This window comes from Gorilla gorilla, chromosome X (genome assembly GCF_029281585.2).
Source record: "Gorilla gorilla gorilla isolate KB3781 chromosome X, NHGRI_mGorGor1-v2.1_pri, whole genome shotgun sequence".
Classification (NCBI taxonomy): Eukaryota; Metazoa; Chordata; class Mammalia; order Primates; family Hominidae; genus Gorilla; species Gorilla gorilla.
The window spans coordinates 121,219,163-121,242,071 of record NC_073247.2 but is presented as its reverse complement, the minus strand read 5'-3'; the positions used below and the strand labels follow the sequence as shown (position 1 = coordinate 121,242,071).

General features: G+C 40.0%; 1 protein-coding gene across 1 annotated transcript in view; it reads left to right on the top strand.

The window, feature by feature from the left end:
• Positions 1–4,626: 4,626 nt before the first annotated feature.
• GUCY2F (guanylate cyclase 2F, retinal) overlaps positions 4,627–22,909 on the top strand; it is a 109,595-nt gene continuing 91,312 nt past the window's right edge. The window contains exons 1-3 of the mRNA XM_004064696.5: positions 4,627–4,847; positions 10,695–11,509; positions 21,272–21,573. Of these exons, the coding sequence (XP_004064744.3) occupies positions 10,780–11,509; positions 21,272–21,573 (1,032 nt within the window). The 5' untranslated portion in view covers positions 4,627–4,847; positions 10,695–10,779. The remainder of the gene's footprint in view (positions 4,848–10,694; positions 11,510–21,271; positions 21,574–22,909) is intronic.

Below are 22,909 nucleotides of genomic sequence, written 5' to 3'. Positions count from 1 at the left end.
AAAGTTATTGGCTTCAAAATATGAAGATAACTGCAAAATTAAAGTCTATAAATGTCTAAGTAAATGTCAAAAAATGTAACTCATCGTTTTTATAGATTATTCCATTTTGTGTTCAGAACAATTTTGACACATTGGAAAAATGGCTGGTTAGATTGTATCAGTTGGTAAGAATTCTTTAGTATATATAATCTCTGCTAAGAAGCATAACTGATAATAAATTTCAAAGGCAAAATTTTAAAATCGTCTCAAATTTTTAGCAAAATATATACTTATTTGACATAGGATATGGGGTGTGTACATGTCAAAGTATATGGGATAAAATGTAGAGTGGAGCGTCTAAAAACAAGAGTGCCATGGGGTTAGCATGGTCTAAAGAAATGCCATGTTTTGAGCACCCACCGTGTGCGACACTTAATATACATCATTCTTTTTAATCCCCACAACAGTGCTGGGAAATAGTTCTGTTTATCATAATTTCTTTCATTTGAGGAAACCTAGGGCTTTAGGGAAATTAAGTAATTAACCTCAGGTCACACAGCTAGGGAATATGGTGATGGGGTTTGAAGGCAGGTCAGCTTGACTCCAAATCCTGTGCCCTTAGTGAGAACATAGGTATGTTTTAATGTCAAATTAAAAAAATAAGTTTACAAAATTGTATACCTGGTTTGAGTATAACTTTGGAAAAATACAGGATTCAATAAGAGCAAAAATTTTTTTCTGTTTTTTACTGTTCTGTATTTTCTGACATAGTTTTACAACAATCAGGCAGCCCGTATTAATTTCTTAAAAAAATTGATCTTAGAGGAGTTTGATAATAATGTTAAAATATTGACATCTTGCGGCCGCGTGGTGTCATTACAACCTTGGCTTTACTTTCAGTGTGGGAGCTGACTACTAGAGGGCAGCACTGAGGTTTATTCGGGTCACGTTTTCTGGGCTGAATGTGGCAGAAAGCCGGGTCACTTCTCCACTCAAAACTGAAGAAAAGCAAACTCATTTATAATGCCATAAATACACACACATATATGTAAACAAAATAACGTATACTGTAAATATACAAGCGTAATACATTTCAATAACTTCTTTGCATCCTGAAGCAGTATAGCAAAGTTATTCAGCGTCAGGCCCTGGAACTATGCTACCTGAATTTGCATCATGGCTCCACCATGTATCAGCTGTGTGACTTTGGCCAAAGCACATAAACGTCCTGTACTTTATTTTTTTTTCTCTATCTCTAAAGTGAGAATAAGAATTTTCCCTACCTCTTAGGGATGCTGTGAGAAATAAATGAAGTAAGGCCAACAGTGCCAGTTGAAAGGAGATGCTCAAAAATTGGAAATTATCATTTTGCCTGTTGCCCAAAGCTATTCTACTTTTATGAAAGAATATATGTCTTGTTGAGTACTATAAGCATTTGTTTAGTACTATAAGCAGACAGAGAATTTTGTTATTACTACTGAATCAGAAAAATAACTTTCTGTCAGGTAGGGTTAGGTGAAAAATCTAAAGGAAGGTCGAGAATCACAGTTCAGAGCCCTCACTGGAATGAAGCAAAATGTGTAAGTTTGCCTAACATCCTTTCTTGTAGTTTTCCTCTCTCATTCTAATTTATCTTTGTCCATCACCTCCCTTGTTCCCCAGGTTCTCACTTCCCCCAGGACAAGGAGCTACTTGTCCAAGCCTTATTCTGGATGATTAACTAGAAGCACACCATTCTGAATCATTTTTATACCTCATGCCCCAGCCCTGCATCTTAGTCTCCAAAGGAATGCAAGGATCCTAGGCTAATATTATGTAAGGCCATTTCCCATGATGTATGTAATTAGGAGTTCCCTGTAGTGTTTAGTAGTAATATATGTATATATAAAATGTAAAAGGGCTACTTTTTTTCTTTGCAACTAATGTTAAGAGGAAAGCTCAATTGATGTGACTGGCTTCACAGTTTTGTGGAGGGAGAGGGTGCTATTTTGGATTCTTTCATTCCATGGCACCTTAGGGAGTAAAGATCATACAGAGAAGACGAAATTTTGTAAATTGTTAGGCTTTGATATTGGAAACATAGACAGGAACTGATACGAGTTCCAACAACATGTAGTAGAATCCATGAACATTCTGGTGTTGTAAGTCCATGAGAACACTAAGGTCAATACTTAATCATACAGTGTGCTGATGTTTCTGACATAGCAGTTCTAAAAGGTGTATAGGAATAATTCTTGTTTGTACTCGTGAATGGATTTGAAGTATCTGTATAATTTTAGATTCATGAGGACCCCAAATGGTTTTAGATTTCTGTTCTAAAATCATCTTTAATTATACTATAACTAAAACTTAGAGATCTAATGGGAATTCTTGAGTGTATGGATAAATCCAATGACGCCCATACTGTGATTAAGAGGCAGTGGTTAAGAGCCCTGACTCTAAAGCTAGACTACTTATTTTCACAGATGGCTCCACCAGAAACTAGCTGTATGCGCTTGGGCAAATTACTTAATCTCTTTGTGCCTCAGTTTTTCATCTATAAAATGTGGATGATAATAATACCTACCCCATAGGACAGTTGTGATGATCCATTGAGTTAGTATATGTAAAGTCCATAGAGCAACAAGTGTTTGTGGAACTCTTAATCAAAAGAAGCAAATTCACTTTAGAAATTTTATTTATGTGCTAATTCCCAGCTACTTCTACCTATAAATTTAGAATCTTATGTCTATTCAGGATTTTGGAACATTCCTTGAATGATGGTCCCTTGAACATCCTAGTCCTCATCAGAACCTTCTCATAAAATCCATACTGGGGTTGCTCGTGGCACCATGCAGCACTACATAGAGAATGCTAACTGGGGCCCTCACTTGCACCAATATTTCCATCAGGTCACCTGAAATTCTACAATTAGGGATTGTTTCCTTTGGGCAGTCACGGTGTGTTTCTGGAGACTCTATTAGAGTGCAAGCAGTCTTTGGAGGGATAGCACAAGGGTGCATTAGTGGAATATATCAAGGATAAACATGAGCTTTCTTGGAGCCAAATAGTCTTGTGTTTAAATTTTCTGGCTCTATTATTTACTAGAATTAGAGTGTCTGAGTTCAAATTCTGTCTCTACTGACCAGTGGCTGTGTGATTTTTGGTAAGTTACTGTAACCTCTCTGGATGTCTGGGAATTCAAATAGTATCTATCTCGTGGGGTCACTGTGAAGATCTAAGGAGATAGGGCTTCCAAAAATGCCTGTCACATCATTGGCACTCAGTAAGTATGATTATTGCCTAATTTATCTCAGTCTTGGCATCCTCATTTACAAAATGGAAAGAATGGGTAATATCCACCTTCATGGTTGTTGTGAATATAAAGATGTACATATAAGTATAATGTACATATAAAATGCCTGTCATACTTAAATAAAAAACTGATGGATAATAACAAGTGTTGGTAAGCATGTAGGCAAAAAAGAACCCTCATATGTTGCTGGTGGGAATGCCAAATGGTGCATATACTTTGGAAAACAGTTTGCCAATTCAAAAAATGTTAAACATAGAGTTATTATATGACCCAGCAATTCCCTGGGTATATGCCAAAGAGAAATAAAAACAATATGTCCATATAAAAACTTTTACACAAAAGTAATAAAAGCAGTATTCACAATAGCCCAAGGTGGAAACAACCTAAATTTCCATCAACTGATAATGTGGTATATCCAAAAAACTGGAATATTATTTGGCCACAAAAGAAATGAAGTACTGATACAGGCTAGAACATGCATGAACCTTGAAAACAGTGTGCTAAATGAAAGAAGCCACTCGCAAAAGATCACATGTTGTATGATTCCATTTATATGAAATGTTCGGAATAGGAAAATCCATAGAGAAAGTAAATTAGTGGTGGCCTGGGGCTAGGAGGAGGAGAGAAATGGGGAGTGACTTTTAAACAAGAATAGAATTTCTTTGTGGGAATAATGAAAATGTTGCACAAGCTTGTGAATATACTTTAAAAAAACCCTAAATTATATACTTTCGTGGTAGATAAATTATATCTCAATAAAACTATTATTAAAAAACTTTTCTCATTTAATATAAGTCATTTTTAGCCCTTAACACCTCAGTTCTCACGTTGGGAATCCAGAACAGGGCCCTGAGTGAATGATGCCCAGGACAGAGAGGGACTTCTTAAGGAAAAGGAATACATCTAAAGTATGGGGAAACAATGTCTCTGTACAAAGGTGTAGAGGGAAGTAGGGAGTCTCTCTTGGGAGGAAAGGCAGTGAAGGCACTTAAGGGGAATAGGAGAAGGAGACAAAATTCACCTGCTTTGAATTTTGCAGGGAGCCAGCCTGGATCACCTTTTATATGCTGGGCTGGAATCACAGCTGATGAATGTTTTGGCATTTAGAACTGTCCTGGAGAAAGGGCGATTGGTGGTTATTAGACAGAATGGAACAAGGAAGAACACAGAGGCAAAATCTGAGAGTTTGTGTCTGACTTTGAAAGGTAAAAGAAGGCAGTAGTCTGTGGAGGACGTATTTATCCAGAGGACTCTATTTGTTTGTTAATCTCTGGGTCATTGCATTTAGGTCAGCACTAACTCTGCTACAGGTGGGATCAATTTAAAGGATTAGAAGTGTCACTCTAAATCCTAATCCAAGTCTTGGTCTGCGGATGCTGAAGAGTGATTTTCAAAACATTTACTAACGCTTTCAATTATTTGCCCCATTAATGGAATTTGTCAACAGACTGGAGTCCTTGACAGGACTGTGAATGCATAGAGGATGCAAAGAAATGGACACACTGAGGTAGCTATGCCAGTGGTCTGCATGCGCAGGCAGTAAATTGAAGACATTTGAGCGGTGAATTACTTGGTGAGTAGTTGACAGCTCTTGTTTATAAGAAAGATTGTAATGGGGGAAAAAAGACACAGCCCACCTGGGAGCTGAGACTCTGATTGAGATACATTAGTTTTACTGCAATATGTAGTAAAAAAAAATTTAAAGAATGAAGGAAAGAAGGAAAGAAGGGTTAAAGAGAGCCTTGGAGATACTTTAAGTCAAGATTTGAGCTCCAAGGCTCTCATCCAAGCTTTCGTTTAGTTTCTCTCATGATTCTTTTTTTATTTCTTCCTAATGTTGTCTTATACAAGCTGTTAACTTGATTCAGGCTGTAATTAGAAAGACAAATCAATCTTTCATAGAAGTCCTCAGCTTGAGAAGCTGGTATGAGGAGACATTTCCCTCAGAGCTATTTGTCATAGTCTTTCTTTGTACATGTTTAACAGACAGTGGTTTTCTGTGTGAAGCCAGGCTTCCCACCAGATTGTAAAAACTACCTGAAATGAAATTATGCATCCCTATGCTCTAGCCGCTTTCCATGGAAGTCAGATCCCATGCAGGTGTTCACACCTGAGTAACCTAGGCAATGGCCCCAGAACAACTGTGGGCCAGTAGTATTCTATTTCCAAAATTTCATACCTTCAAACTTTGTTTTAGTTATATCCACATTTCCCATTAACCCCAGGAAAGAATTTAGTGAGCTAATTTTTTTCCTTAAACCAAAATCAGCAGGTGGAGGTTTAGGGCATCCTCCCCCTATCTTGCCCCTTTCTTTCCCTCCCTCCCTTCCTTCCTTCCTTCCTTCCTTCCTTCCTTCCTTCCTTCCTTCCTTCCTTCCTTCCTTCTTCTCTCCCTTCATTCCTCCCTCCCCTTCTTTCCTTCCTTCTTCTTCCCTCCTTCCCTCTCCCTTCCTCCCCCTTCCTCTTTTCCTTCCTTCTCTCTTCCTCCCCCTTCCTCTTTTCCTTCCTTCTCTCTTCCTCCCTTCCTTCCTTCCTTCCCTTCTTTTTTTCTTTTTTCTTTTTTAAAGAATAAGTTTCCTTCTGTAAAATCTTGAGTTGGGGGATCAAGACTAAATCCTACAGCAACATAAAACTTTCTGGTTGTCCAGGGAGTCCTAACAGAGTTAGAAATATCACCAAATGCATCACATCGGTACCAGAAAAAATGTAAGGGCAGACCTTCAGCTTGGGAAATGTTTATCTTGCAGTTAACAAAGGGAAAAGAGCAACAAAAACTGAGAGTGAATGCCAAGGGGCACTTTGTGGCATGTGGCCTGAGGAGGGACCCGTGTTGTATGAATTTTAGAAATGGTATAAAAAATCCAACTTTTTAGAATTTGGGGTGGGCATTGTGCTTAGGAGTTACCTGGATTATAACACAAAAATGCCAGCCTTACACCTAGAATGGACAGTTAATCACTTTGATCTGAGGGGCACCAAAAGTTTCTTCATTTTTTTACTCAAAAAGTAGTCCATTCTCCTTTGCCTACCTGCAACTGATGCTTGAAATAGACATTATATTATTAGAGATTAATTATTTTGGCATAAACTTCTCCCCAGCCCTTAACAGAGAACAAATACCACTGGTTGGGGAGGAATACAGGAAAGTGTCAAATATTATCATTCATTTACATATTAGTGCAAATCATTTAAAGAGTTTCTTTCTTTAGAGTTGTTTTCTCTCCATTAACGAGAGGGCAGAGAGAGCTGTGCTAGAAGTTTGAAGACAAACTTTACCCCTTGATAATTTTGCCAAAGGTGGGTCTTGATTAAGGCCTAAAATAGAGCATTTTAAATAACATGGTAATACAAAACATTTTATTTGTGCTCCATATCTCCTCTTCAGTATTAATTCAACATATATTTTTTGCGCACCTACTATGTGTCAGGCACTGCGAAGGACACTGGAGATTTAATATTAAGCAAAAGCAAGCAGGGAACTTACTAACTTGGTTTTCTCCCTCCTGAGGTACGTGCTTGCTTTTCTTGTTTAGATTTCTTGGCCAGGCCCTTATACTCTCCCATTTTTTTTTGTAGTTAGTCTTAGCACAGACCAACTTCTCAACGTGTGTTTGTTATTAATGATAATAAGATAACCAGTGATTTTAGGAGCCCAGGTTTTCAGTGTAGCATAACTCCAGCATTGTCGGGGAGTGGGGTCTTCACATCACAGATGCTTGACAGAGGATTCTAGGCCAAAATTAAAAATGATCAGGAACTGGATCTACCAGATAGAAGCAAGTACTTTGGGGGAATCCAACTCCAGTGAGAAGCTAATTAGAGCAGCAAAGGCTAGAAAATCTTGAATGAACTCAGCAGTTTCAAAGTGCAGAGGTTTAGAAAAGTAACTGCCTAGACAAAGTACAGAATCCCAGGATGGATGGAGGTCAGAGAAGAAAGGGACTTGCTGATCTGCTAGTCCAGCTAAAGGGGAAAAAGGAGAGACCTAGAGTAGGCAACAATCTGTTCGGGTCACATGGTGGGTCGGTACAGAATTGGGTCCAGGACCCTGGCCTTCTGATTCCCAGTGCAGTCCTCTTTCCAAATAGGAAGGAAGAACCAGTGTTTATTGAAAGACAACTGTGCACTCAGTATTCTAACTTATTTAATTCTTTATCTCAAAATGATTAAATTAAATTTACCCCCACTTTGCAGATGAGGAAGTTGAAAATTGGGGCTAATATGCTGAAGGGTGTACCCTCAAGATTTCCATTCTCAAAGATTAGGATTAGCTTTATATAGAAAACAGTGGAACTGGTGCTCCCCACCCCCAGCTGTGCAGCACTGTGCCCTGAGTGAGGAGTCAGTGGGCAGTCCCAGGGCTAGGCTTGAACACTAGTAGCAAATTACTTCTGGTTGGATAATGAATTTCTTGGTGGCTCCTCCCAATTTACTCTGCCCCTCCCCAACTCTACCTAATTTATCCTTTCATGGGTGACTGGGGAACTTCTTTAAACTGCAAATGAATGATTCGAACTCAGTTTGAGTAATATAGCAGGTATAATAATGGTAGTCTCATTGACTTCATAGATGAGGGGCTATCTGCAGAACTTCTATCTAGTACAGGGCTCAATCAACTGGGGTGCAAATCTCCATTCTACCATGGTTTGCCCTTAGGCAAGTTACTTACCCTTTCTGAGCCTATTTACTATTTACAGTTTCATCATCTGTAAATAGTGATGATAATAACACCTACTTCAAAGGACTGTAATGAGTTTTTTAAATTCAGTTTTTAAAATGAGACAATACAAGGAAAGAGTGTAGCCCAGCATTTGACACATAGCAAGAACTCAGTATATCTTAGACTTGGTTAGTCTAAGTGCTAATTTCTGGATTAAATGCACAGATACTGGGAAGGAACCCAGGAAACTAGTGTGTTTGGGGAAGAAGAGGCAGTATGTCGGCTTTCTTGCCCTGTTGCTGTGAATAGGGTTCTGTTTCCCATATAGAGCTGTCCTCACTGTTGCACATTCCTAGTGGTCAAAAGAGTGAGGCCTATAAGGACAGAGAGATAATGTAGTTCAATATCCTTGTCACAATACAGACCAGAAATAGAGACCCTTCCCATATTACTCCAGATGAGTGGCTCCTACAGCGTCCTGGCTCCCAAATTTTGCCATGGCAGAGAAAAGAGGGAGGCTGGAAGAAGCTGGAAGAGAAGCTTGTGGCTCTTGACTAGAGCTCAGCTCTGGGTTGGGAGCTCTTTGAAGCCTGAGTCAACACCTCACACTTCATCCATCCTGTATCTCACTCTCATGCATTCAACATAGTGCACAGAATAGATCTAATTTTTTTGGAGGCAGGTTAGACTGGATTATCTTTGAGGGCCTAGGAATAAATTTGAGGCTCTTATGCATATAATCAGCTCAGAATCATCTTTCCACTATCCCCAAAGCAAAGTTGGAAGCCCTCCCCCATCCCACACACCCCTCAGCCACTGGCTTATGTTGTTTTGTGAACTGTTTGCTCCCCCAAGACTTTCTTGACTCTCATTCAAATCAGCTTTCACCAATATACGAATGTTGGGCATACTATTTGTGGTAGGTCTTTAAGATTCACTAGATATGCCTCAGATTGGTCTCTCCAGGAGTCAAGCTTTCTCATAAAATTAGGAGTGAGAGTCAAGATAATAACCAACAGGGCTGGCACAGACAGAATTGTTGCTGCCCATAAACAACCAGTTTGGCCTGACTGGTACACACCAGCGCTGATTATCAGCCCTGAAGAAAGCTATGCCATTATTTTGATCTTTGATTAGAATTAAGGATTTACTAAGGATTCTCCTTATTAACATCTCTGTGACCTATCTTTAAGTGTTGTGGGGTCTCAGGGTTTTGTCCTTTGTCTTCTTTCTTTACTCCACAAAAGGCATGTTTTAAATTACCCTCTATCAATTGATTACACTCAAATTTATAACTCTTATTCAGCTTTCTATTAAGAATTTATAACTCTTGTTCAGCTTTCTATTTTTTTCCTAGGCCCTCCAGTATGTGCTATTATCTACTGGATATTGCCACTTGTTGGCCAGTTCAAGATCTCTATCAGAATGCATCGTCTCTCCCACCTCCTTCCTCCAACGTTTCCTATCTCAGAGACTTGTGCCATTTTCCAATCAGTTTCCTAGGTCTGAAAATCTCAAAATCATCCTAGAGTCCTCCTTTCTTTTCACTTACCTTCTATATCTTGTCAGTCACCAAGTTCTTGTTATTTCTGTTTTCTTAATCTTGATATTTTTAATCTTGGAGGAAATGATCCCATTCCTCTAGGTCTTCACTACCACTGTCTTGGTCTGTCATCATTTCTCATATGGATTATTGTGACAGACTCCAAACTGGTCTCTTTGCCTCCAGTCTTGCTTTCTTCCAACTCATTCTCCACATTGTTCCTAGAGAGATCCTTTAAAATGGAAATCTGATAATACTATTTCCCTGCTTAAAACCATTGGGTACACTATTCAATCATGGCATATCTTGGTGATCTGGCCCTTGCCTTGTCTGACATCACAGACTCAAGCAGAACAAATGCTTTAGAATTCTAAGAATCCATATATATATATATATACACACACATATATATACACACATATATATACACATATATATACACACGCACATATATACACACACACACATATATATAGTCTGTCTATCTATCTATCTATCTATCTATCTATCTATCTATCTATCTATACCTCTGGGTCTTTCTGCATGTTGTTCCTTCTGTTTGGAAGGCTCTTAGCATCTTAGCACCAAACTACTCCTGCAACCTCATTCACCTGGCTAACTTTTCTTCAGTACTCAATCCAGAGAGACTGTTCTTCCTCCCTTCTCTCCTCCCCTGAAATCTGGGTTTAGGTGATCCTCTCTGTCTCTCTGTTTGGGCTACCTCAATCATAGCACTTTTTACTCTGCATTGTTATTATCTGTTTACATCTATTTCTCTCCAAGAGAGCTGTATGGGAGAGAAAAATGGACATATTGAAAACTATAATAATGATACTATGTCTAATATAATGCCAATGACTTGCCAGGCTCTGTTATAAGCACTTGCCGTGTGTTAACTCATGTAATTTTCACAACACTGTAAGGTGGGCAGCTATTACTGAAGTTGAATAAATAGGAATTGGTGATAGATTGAATGTGGGGGAAGAGAAGGAGTCTCAGTGATTTCCAGTTTTCTGAAAGAAGCAAGTGGGCAAACAGTGGATGGATGTGCCATGTACTGAGATACGGGGTACAGGAAGAGGAGGAGTTTTGTCAGGATGGGGGAAAGAAACTTTTAGTTTGGGCACTGCCATTTTTTTTGCCATTCTTTCACAACCGATGATTTCCAGAAGCTTCAGAAATAATGTGAGTAACAAACCTTTTCCTCTGATTGACAGGCATTTCGAAACACCACCGTCTGTGTCGGGAAAGCAGAATAACTCTCCAGTATCCCGTCATTAGCTTGCTGGAAGCAGGAGGGCTATGTTCCTGGGACTCGGGCGCTTTTCTCGCCTTGTTCTCTGGTTTGCGGCTTTCAGGAAACTGCTGGGACACCATGGCCTTGCATCCTCCAAGTTCCTGTGGTGCTTGTGCCTTCTGTCTGTCATGTCGCTTCCGCAGCAGGTGTGGACACTCCCCTACAAGATAGGGGTGGTGGGCCCTTGGGCTTGTGATTCGCTGTTTTCAAAGGCCCTGCCTGAGGTTGCTGCGCGATTAGCCATTGAGCGAATCAACCGGGACCCATCTTTTGACCTGAGTTATTCTTTTGAATACGTGATTCTCAATGAAGACTGCCAGACTTCGAGGGCCCTCTCCAGTTTCATTTCCCACCACCAGATGGCCTCAGGATTTATTGGACCTACCAACCCTGGCTACTGCGAGGCAGCCTCGCTCCTGGGAAACAGCTGGGACAAAGGAATTTTCTCTTGGGCTTGTGTGAATTATGAATTAGACAATAAAAATAGCTACCCGACCTTTTCTCGGACACTCCCTTCTCCCATCCGGGTGCTTGTAACTGTCATGAAATATTTCCAGTGGGCTCATGCTGGAGTCATTTCCTCAGATGAAGACATTTGGGTGCATACAGCCAATCGAGTCGCAAGTGCTCTTCGGAGCCACGGCTTACCTGTAGGGGTCGTCCTGACCACAGGACAAGACAGCCAAAGCATGCGGAAAGCTCTCCAGAGGATTCACCAGGCAGACAGAATTCGCAGTGAGTGCTTTCTCCCGCTGAAATTTAAACGTGACTTCAGGGAAAGAGATTACAATCTCCAAAAGGTTTCCTACCCTCACACCCTAGAGTAGCACATCCCTTCCCATTTCTTTACACATTTGCCCTTTTTCACTCACACACAGGTCCCAAGCCTGCCCTGCTTCAACAGAGCCTATTTTATGAACTGAATAACAGTACAAAGAACTCTGTGCTTCATATGCCTGTGAATGCTAGTGCCTGCTCTTAGCGCCTGAGTGAAGAATGGTGTCAAGAGCACTGTAGCCATACATCCTTTCTTTCTGCCCTTAGGACCTCGGTAGCTTCGAAAGTGCCAAAATGGTATGGGGAGGCGAGGGTCTTCTTATGGCTTCATTTTTGTTTGTTCTAGTCACTGAGGAGAGATCTACTTTTGACTCCTTTCTGGATACTTTCCTTCAAAGGTACCCAGTGTCCTTGTGGGACACTTACTTAGAATCTGTCTTCTGTGGACTCCGAAATGTCCATACCTTCTGCCTCTTCTCAAAGCAGGGCTTTTCTTTTTGCAGCACACAGTTAGTTGATATGGAGGGCACCTAGCTGATGAATGAAAGCATATTAAAATGAGAAGACTTGTCTAAATTTTAACAGTTTCCCCTTCCAATGGAAGCTTAATGTTCAAAGATGATTCTTGCAGAGACAATAGACAAAATGTGAAGCAAAGGACTTGACCCACCAAAGCTATCATTCTCAAAGTTAGTTGGGTGCATTTTGGCAAAAGGGGGCCCTTTCTGGTCCTCTTGAATCAGATCTCTTTTACTCACACTTAACGGCAAGCCCTTGTGACACCTGGTTTTGATTTTTTCTATTCCAATTTTTTAACCTCCATTTTACCTTCCTCTGGAGATGGCTATGATTCATGGGAACGCTGCTCATTCCCCCACTGCAGCCACTCCACCACTTTAGGATGGATATCTCAGAAACTATTTGACAAACTGATTCCTTCAAGGATTAGTCCTGGTGCCAGTCATTTCCTTAACCATTCTTAAGGAAATGTTTGTTAGAGAATGGTCCAGCTTAGGCCTGGCCTATAACCAGAAGCCTGTTTTAAGTTTCAAGTGGCTTCAGTATTGGACCTTAATTATGATGATCACAAGAGGATGAGGGCAAGAGGAGTTTTTAGTTCCAGAACTATAGTAATCTGCCTCCAGCTCCAGTTGACAAGATTCCGTGATGTTTAGCAATCAGTATGGCTCTGATTACTTCATAATAGAGCTTGATACTTTCAAAGCAGAGCATAGAATTATTTTGAAAGACATAAAATCGTTTGCAGGAGGAGCCATGCCAGAAACAGGCTAATATATTTAGTATCATAACTTTATAATAGGTTACAAATCTTCTTGAAGCCCAGTGTCTCCTGCAAGTTTATATTCCATGAATGTTTCACATCCCACCCATTTGTATACTTTGAAATGACATTTTGGCCTCTACCATAAAATGTTAAATAAATCCAGGCCCTGAAGCAATTTGGGCTGCCAGACTGAGAAGAATTAGGATTGAGTGCTAACCACCCACAACCCCTTTGAGGCAGGGAGGAAGCAAATGCACATATTATTGCCCTACCATTAGAGATTCCTTTAGGTCAAGGGTTCTCAGTCTGGCTGCATGCTAGAATTACCTGGACATCTTTTCAAGACTACTGGTGCCACAGCGCCACCTCCAGAAATTCTACTAGAATTGGTCTGTGGTGGGTCCCAGCAAAGGTATTTTAAATAGCTTCCTGGGCGCTTGTAACGTGCAGCCAGAGTTGAGAAATGCTGCTTTAACTTAATAATAATCAAATAAATATTTCTTGCTTTAAGTTCCCATTGTTTTAATATGACTTCGCTTAGTCAGATTGTTTTCTTTATTACAGTACAGATCTGCTCACTAAGGGAATGGAAATTTTGAGGATGCAGAGAAAAAAACCTAGAGAGGATGGTTATGGAGCAAACGAAGACCTTGAATAGCAAGGACAGCAACAGGAAGTGGAGGAGGGATTCAGAAAGAGAGATTAAAGGGAGTGAAGACAAAAACTCTGCACTGCAGGATTTTCCTTTGTTTTTTGACAAAACATAGGCAGATTCAGATGAGGCATGCTGGGACCTCAGTGACATGAGTCAGAATGTGGGTGGGGTGGGGGCAGGGGAACTGAGCCATTGGTTGGGCTGTGGCCTGAGTACAACCTCAGGCAGCTCACTGTGCTTTGTTCAAAGGAGTGTGTAATACCCATACGTGGTACAGGCACATGTCTGTATCTGAGGGCATGCCAACTGGTGGGTGAGGTGTGACGGGGGAATGGTGGAAGGGGAGTGAGTGTTAAAGTAAGATAGACCTTGCCCTTGTTGTCCACTTGATCATTTGTTGAAAACAATGCCCCAACCCATGGGAACATGTAAAGCAGGATCCAGAGAATGAACAAAAATAGATTATCAGAGCTTTAGCTAAGTGGCCTAAGGGTCAGGGCACATCTTTTGTCCCATTAGAAAATTGGAGATTTGGTGAGAAACCGAGCCAGAAGCCAGTGAGTACAGATTGGGTCAACATAGCAGTGAGGAAGACTGCAACACACCATCCATAGCACATACTGGATCAAATCTTTAGCTAATTTTCCAGCTCCTCTCAACTGCTGGGACTGAGGCTGCTAAGTATTCCTGGATGTTATCTATCTGGACTGAGAAGAGCTAAAAAGACAACAAACTTTTTGTGTGATCTCAGCTGAGAAGGTCTGAGGAAGGCAGAGCCTGACTTCTTCCCTATTTTGCTGGATATGAGGCTACTTTTTAACACTGTGGACCCCCAAGCAAACCTTCAGAGAGGACCCTTTGTGACATACAAAATACAGTGGAAAGGGACCCCTTCCTTTGGAGGGGCCTAGAAATATTTGGTAGTAGAAATAATTGGGAGGTTTTTTTTTTTTTTCCTGATCTGTTCACAAAAGCAGTGATGGCATTGCCATGTGGCAGTAGCAGTGGTGGTTGTAGTGATGGTGTGGGAGGGGAGAGAAGAGCAGCCTATTACTGGCTGGTATGACACTTCTGGTTCTTATAAGTTAATATTTCCAATTAGGAACTCTCATTGGCAACTTACTGGAGTTAGAGGAAGCGTCTTTCTCAGAAACAGGTCTAATTTGCACTTACATAATATCAATGCAATGATAGATTTAATAGTAGGTAATAATAGCAATAATAATAGCCATGCGCTCTTGGGTGGGAAAACAGCAGAGATGTTACTATATGCTGCCACAGAGACAATAAAAGCAACTATACTATTACTTTACGTGTAAACAGCTCTCTACATTTTACAAGGCATTTGCACATAGATCTCAATTAATTCTCAGGATCATCCAGGAGATAGGCATTTTCTTTCAAGTTTTACAATACCTGCGAGTCTCACAGTAATAAGTACATATGTGTAAGCACTATCAACACTAAAGAAGGAATAAATAAAGTCTCAGAGTAGGGGGATTCAGCCTCTCCCAGATTCTCAACTCAATTCTCTTAAGCCTTGGGAGCAACTATTTCTTTGCTTTGACAAAGTCAAATAGGAGAGTTATTAATCAAAGACAAAGGCCTTAATTTATAGTCAGGGCTGCTGTGTGTGGTTATGTAGGTTGTGCCCTGCATAAGGAAACCTAGCTGATTGGACTTGAGGGCCAAAATCCAGTCCAGTCTCTGCTCCACAAACCATGAACCCTGTTGGAAGTTTTTGTCCAATGGCACAAAAGGGCATTTACTTACCAAGCAGGGCACCTGTAGGGTTGCATTCATTCAGAAGGGGTTCCTCTTCTAATTCCTGTGAAGGTTAGCAGGAGGCCCTACCTGCAGCTCTTTAGAGAACTTTTCAAATGGCTATTCTAAGCCCTCTCTTCTCCTCGTCTTCTTGCTGATCAGCCCTGTGCTTGGCTGATTGTATAATCCTTTCAATTTGGGCTTACCGGGATGTTGGACCATTTGGGATTTCCTTTCAATCCTTCCAAATTGGGAATGCTTCATTACAACATGATGTTAAGTAAATATGACACCATTGGAATAGCCTTCTCTTGCTCTTCCAAAATTAGGTACCTGATTGCTATCTTATTGCCTGGGACAGAATGGCTTCTTCTCATTTATTGAAGATTCTTGTATATAGGAAAAAGATAGCAATAAAAATAATGGTAATAGTTAATATTTATTGGGAGTTTACTATGTGCTAGTAATTTTTCAAGGGCTTTGTATGGACTATGTCATCCAATTATTGCATCACCCCTATTAAGTAAGGGCAATTATTGTTTACCTACTTTATGAATAAGACTTCTGAAGCTAAAAGGGGTTAAATAACTTACCCAGTGTCATACAACTGGTGAATGAGAAAGCCAGGATATATATTCGGAGTAGTCTAAAGCAGCGGCTCTCAAATCTCAGTGGGCATCAGAATCCCCTGGAAGACTTATTAAAACACAGATTGTTGGGTTCCTCCTCCTGAGTTTCTCGTTCAGGAATGCTGGTGTGGGGCCCCAAAATTTGTATTTCTAATACTGCACATTCTCAGGTGACACTGATGCTGCTGGTCCACGGACCACACTGAGAACCACTGGTCTATTGATAGACCAATACTATACTACCTCCTGAAGCATACTCACTTGAGATCCTGTGTTCTATATGTGGCATATAATTCAGCCCTTCCACCTTTCTTTCTTAACTTTTGGACCCATAGATAAAATTCTTTTATGTGCCTCAACATACCAGATGTCAGCCCTGTTTTCCTATACTAATAACAACAGTGATACTGATAATACTATGACTATGAGCCTTAGCATCAATAGGGAATTTGGTATAGGATTTGGTATAATGTAACACCAAATGTAAGTAAATATAAATGGCAAGAGGACAACTGGCTTTCATGAATGGCAAATGATCACTAATGATCAAATTATTGAAGGCTTGACACAAGAGGAAATCTCTAAACATCTAGACTTCTTGCATTTAAGAGGCCTTATGTACATAGCAGTTTAGGAAAAACAGGAGGAAACATATGTTTCAAGGTATGGAGAAATATAAAACCTTATCTCAAGCTGGGCAGCAATGTTAAGGCAACATTGCTGTACAAATTGCAATGCAAGTTTGAGTGTGGAAAAAAACATGGTCTGATGCAGATGGAATAGTCTTTGAATGTTATATTTGTGTGCCATCATGCTGAGCTACTTGGACCAGTTCAACACCAGTGGTAGTTAAGTAAGTGGTAGCTTCAGGACTTATGGCCAAAAACGTGTGGGGTATCCTTAGCTGATAGAGATAGCCACACATCACCTAGTATAGTGTTCCAAAAGTCTACTTTGAGAGCCTCCTGCACTGAGTCACAGTTGAGGATGGGGCCTGGGAAACATGCACTTTCCAGAGCCTCCCACCTTCCTCTTACACAGCCATTTATTAGGCTGGGTGGGAGAAAACTGAGAGGGAGAGTGTAGGAATGTGCTTCTTTCACAATATGGCCAGATAGGAAAGAATCCTGAGAGAAGATGGGACTTGGGATAAATCTGCATGTTGCCCTCCTCCTCTGGTCTGCCTCCCCTCCCCGCCCTCTTAGCAACTGTTCAAATGAATGACAGTGGCAGGAAATATCACAAAGGGGTTACAATAAAGAGCAAAGACAGTAGAATGGGGGGGTGTCTCTGTGGACTGTGAGCAATATCGATGACTCACAAATGTGAATATGGCTCCTAAGGACTTCTTTAGCAGCAGCAGGTGGAATCATTTCCATCTTGCAAGGTGTGAAACTGGGCCCAGTTTCCTCCATGGAGGACACCATAGCCAGTAATCTGAGAGAAATAAGTGACCTTTGCCTTTTCAGAAACACAGTTACTCTCTCTCAAGAAAATATTTGATATAATATTTTAATTTAGGAAGAGAAATAGGAATTGAGTGACATGGAAATTGGCTTCTCCCGGAGTTTCATGGCATTTCCTGCTGCTAGTGAAAGAAAGGATCCTAGACAGCCTGCTATGGTTGGTGCCACAATATAAAGACATAGACACTAGGCAGCTCAAGTAGCTCAGAGAAAGTGCTGGTGTCATATCCTGGTGAGATGCGATCTCAGAAGGGTGTATTTCCTGGTCCTTGTTTTGACTATAAAGTAGCTTGACAGGATGGAAACTTACAAATTAGTATTATTCAGTGACCACCTGTTGACCCAGGCCTTGTTTAGGATTTAAGGTTTCTGTACACTAATCCTTTCCTGACAACAACTTACAGGTCAAATCCCATTTTAATGAATGTAATTTTAACATAATAAAACTATTTAGTAAAATTATCTTGTAGAACAGATGTATCTACAAATCCCTGTTCACGAAGCACTCAATCTATTAAATTAAGATGCTGTTGTTTGAATTCAGTATTTATGCTTTCTACTTTAATCATGTTCAATGGCAAGATCTTGCCAGGCAAAAAATAGAGGAGCCTGTGATTATTCCCTGTTGAGTTTCCTATTTCTTCTTCTATAAAATGATGGGGACAGGTTGGCCTACTTGGTCTTAAAGGGTCTTTTCAGTTATAAAAATTTGGACCCTTTGAAATATGGTCAGTATGGGTCAATGAAACAAAAATAAAGAGGAGAGATTCAGGGTTGAGGGTAAGGTACTGGGTATAGTTAATGATAGTAGGCATGAACAACAGGTATGGCAGTATCTACCTGCCCAGCAAATATCACTTCCAATTGTTCCTCCATCCTAACAATCAATATATGCCCATATCTCGTATCTCAAGGAACCCACAAAAAATACCCAAGTGTACAAGCTCTCTTCCTGAAGAGGCTGTTAGTTTACAAACATTCATCTAAACAACGTTCATTGTGTGCATAATATGTACAAGGATATGGAAATAAATAAGACACGGTTCCTGACCTCAATGAGCTCACAGTTTGGTAGTAGAAGCTGATATAGGTAAATAACAGCAATAAATCTTGTAAGTGCCAGGATAAAAATCATCTCAGGGTAAGATGGGGGCTCTAATCCAGTGTCACAAGTCAGTTTCCCTGGAAAGCAGCCTGTTAGATGGAGCTTTGAGTGCAGGAAGCTTACTGAATGAGTATTTTCAAGGAGAACACCTGTGAGGAAGAGAAGACAGTAGGATTGGGCAGAGAGAACTGAACTGCAGTGCAGCCACAACAAAGGCCTCAGCCAGTCTTAGAGGGGAGCTCTAGAGCTGGTATGACCCTTCAGAGTTGTCCAGAATTGAGATGAGGAGTCTGGGCTGTTCTACCTCCATGTGGAATTGACATTAGGTTCAGTCTCACCCACAGAAAGGGGCACAGTGTGTAATAATAATTGTTTAACAGTCAGATCTTCAGATGGAAAAAAGTTCTGATTTGTAGTGTTTGCTGATTTCCATAGTGTAATCACTCCCACAGTGGTCAATTTCAAGCTAATAACATGATGTTAACTGGCTCACAAAATCTCCGAAAGTTGAACCAGCAAAAGCGAACCCCAGCACACTACTGAGAGGATGTAACCTTGAGAGAGGTGCCTTTCCTTAGCTGAGGCCAACTCTCAGAGAAAAGTCACCTATCAGCTACTAACACACCCAGCAGCTGGTGGAATGAGTGCTTCAGTGCTGAAGCGTGTATCTTGGTGGCACATCACCATAGCACCTACTACATGTAATGTATGTTAAAGTATTTGCTGTATTGCAATCAGCACCAAACACTAGTTCTATTTAACTTTTTCCATGCAGTAAAGTCATTTTAATATTCCTTTAAGTAAATTAAATCAAATTGTATCACTGTTGAGTAACCTTGAACAAATCACTCAATCTCTGATTTGCAGAAGAAAGATGCTAATACTGATCTACTTGCTGAGGATACTGTTGGACAAACTGGCCAACCGAAGCCTCTGACTAAACTCATTTTCCCCGCCTCAATGGACCTACGACTATACTAATTTGACCAAACTAATTTACTTTTAATGGTTCAGCCAAATGTACAGAGTGAGAGGTCTTCAGTTCTACTTTCTTTTTCTAAATCCAACTCTTGCATTGTCAAACATCTCTGGCACTCCATTTTCCCATTATACAATGTGTGATTATAAACAAGTGAGGCTGAATTCCTTGTGTGGCTCATGAACTAGCTCCAAAGATATCCTTCGAGAATTCTAAGGAAGGTCTGAACATCAGAATACATGTAGAACCTCTTAGCGTAATTATTTTGAAGGAGTTAATGGTCATTTGAAAACTCATGTCATGTTGTGGTGTGTGCATATGTGTGTGGTATGTTTAAATAAACTTCATAACTTATTAGTTACACTTTAAAAACTAAAAGGTACCAGCTCTAGCTCAAAGGGAAACTTTCTAGGGGTGCTTAGCAAGTGTAAAAAGGTGTTTGAAAATAGATGAAACAATATGCAAATGCCAAAGACAAGTCATTGAATGTAGTTAAGCACCCTTAGTTCTTGAGATTAAAGGTTCCATATAAACATGTATAATTAATATTTACCAGTAGCAATAGAGTCTTTGCCTTTCTTCAAGGAGCTCAGAATGCTTGCCAGGCATTATCTAATTAAACTACTCAGTGTACCTGTAAAATGCATTGGAATCTACATTTTAAAGATGTGGGCACTGAAGCACAAGTGGGCTTAAACTAAACTTATTTAGCATGCCAAGGGTAAAATTGGATATAAGACTTTCAGTCTCATGGTCTAGCTGCCATTTTTCAACCGTGGCCCCCTTGAATCCACTCTATTCTAGCATAACCTTGCCAAACAACATAGTTTCATAAGTCTAGGAAGAATTAAATTGAGTGCATAGTAATTTCAATTACAGGGAAGTTAGATTTTAAAAAGTTGAACATCTCACCCATAATATTACAGAGAGTACATCCTTAATCTTAGAATCTGAAATCCGAAATGCTCCAAAATTGAAAACTTTTGAGCACCAACATGACTCTCAAAGGAAGTACTCATTAAAGTATTTCAGATTTCAGATTTTTGGATTAGGGATGCTCAACAGGTAAGTATAATGCAAATATTATACTTAATATCCCAAATCTAAAAAAAGTCTGAAGTCTGAAGCACCTCTGGTCTTCAATAGTTTGTATAAGGAGTACTCAACCTGTAGTAACATTTATAGGTGAGTGAGTTAGTGCTTTTCATTGTCTATAATGACCTTGGTAAGGATGAGAACAATTGGTCAAAATGTATTAGAGTGCATGTTTGTAGGAGATGGACAATAAAAAGCAATAGTGGCTGTGGTAACATCTCCCATCCTCTCTTACTATTCTCTCTTCTAATTCTTAGGTATATAGTAGCTACTATTTATTGTGTGCTATGTACTAAGTAAATGACTTGTCTCCTTTCTTCAATCATCAGTACCACCCCATAAGTATATATTGTTATCTCCATTTTATGGACAAGACAGAGAGTGGTTAAGTAATTTAAAAAAGGGTACACAGTTAAAACTGGTGGTGTTACGATGTAAAGCTGATTTTTCCAACCCTAAAGCCTCTTTTGTTATGCTACTCCCCATTAATTATACTAGTTCTTGTTCCTGTCTGAGTATTAGGCTCTGCAGCCTGTAGGCATCTCTCTCTTGTCACTATCCCCAATCCAGAGTCCATGAGCATACCTCAGCCTCAGCTCAGGACAACATCTTGCTTATCTTGGAAGCATAAGAAACCACTTACAAATTGGTTAGAACACATTTATTTTTCCTCTCTGTAGTTTTTGGTACTGTGCTTTACTAACAGTTTGCTTCCACAACCTCCTTGCTTTGTTGGTTTCAGTAATCATCATGTGTATGCATTCAGCTTTGATTGGGGGAGAGACTCAGATGCATCTCTTGGAATGTGCTCATGATCTGAAAATGACTGATGGAACCTACGTCTTTGTTCCTTACGATGCCCTGCTCTACAGTTTACCTTATAAGCACACCCCCTACCAGGTCCTAAGGAACAACCCAAAGCTCCGGGAAGCCTATGATGCAGTGTTGACCATTACAGTGGAGTCCCAAGAAAAGACCTTCTATCAAGCCTTCACAGAGGCAGCAGCAAGAGGTGAAATTCCTGAGAAGCTGGAGTTCAATCAAGTAAGTACACATTCATAGGTTGTCATGAGCTGAGAACCTAAAACATCAGCATGGTAAATTATTTTCAGACCAACAGTCTCAATTCCATAGGAGACCCAATCAATGGCAGGCAACCACAGACAAATTAAAAACATCTTTAGTTTGCTGAAAACATTTGTGAAACAAAGGCATATTATTTGAGATTTTTTTCTTTTATCTTTAAGCAGCCCACGATGACATTATATAGTCAGGAAGAATAAATGTATTTAAGAACAGATAAACAAAACTTTAATATATACTGGTGCTGTTCAAGGGAGCCTAATAAAAATAAGTCCTGTTTGTGGTGTAAGTTCTGAATTAATTTAACAATAAGGCAAAAGAGCTAGTATATAAGAAACTATTTCCTTTATTTTTGATAACACTGGTATTGGAGGATGCGGCTTCTACCTGTAGGCATTTGAGCTTCCCAATACTGAACCCAAGGATTAAACAAACTTCTCCATCTTGTCAATGGCATTGCTGGACCACTGCAGTCCTGCCCCATGAGGGCAGGTCTGTTTTAAAATGTGTAGTCTGGAGAGGAACAGCAGAGCATTTGCTTCTTGTAGGTAGTCTGCTCCCAAGAGAAAGAAGACAGGAGGGGCTGAGCTACACATACTTACTTCTCCTTCCAAACTAACCAGTCAGATTAATTCATTTTTCCTTTGTGGGGAGGAATGAGTAAGTGGGTGAAGACAGGCCACTTGGAATGGGGAAGAAGTCCTCCCTTCTGATATACAAGAAATAGTATTTATATATGTGTAGATAAATGTATGTATAGGCATATTTCAGATTCCAATCATAGCCACTGAAGGCTTAGAAAAAGAAAAAGGAGTGAGGAGGGGAAGAAAGTAGAGAAAACAATGGAGAGAAAAGAAAGAAACAAAGAGGATGAATACAAAGAAGACGAGGAATATGAGAGGAAGATGGGGAGACAAAAGAAGCCATTTAGATTGGAAAAAATACAGAGGGACTTTTCTGTACACTGGAGGTCAGATGTAGAAAGCAGACATTTTCAAAAGTACTTAGAACAACATACACATAAGTTTAAAAGCTCTGGCATTTGCTAGAATACTGCATTAGTCATATTGCTTCCAGCTGTAAGTAATAGCTCAATACAAAATGGTTTAAGTAATAATTCTTTTTCAAAATTTGAAGATAGGGCTTCAGGGTTGGTTAATTCAGCAGTCAATGATGTCATCAATGAAACATGTTCATCTTTCCACTTTACAAGCCATAGCATGCTAAGCTTGCCCTCATGAGCTGGTTCCTCTTATGGTCCCAAGGTGGCTGCCACAGTTCCAGACATCACATACAG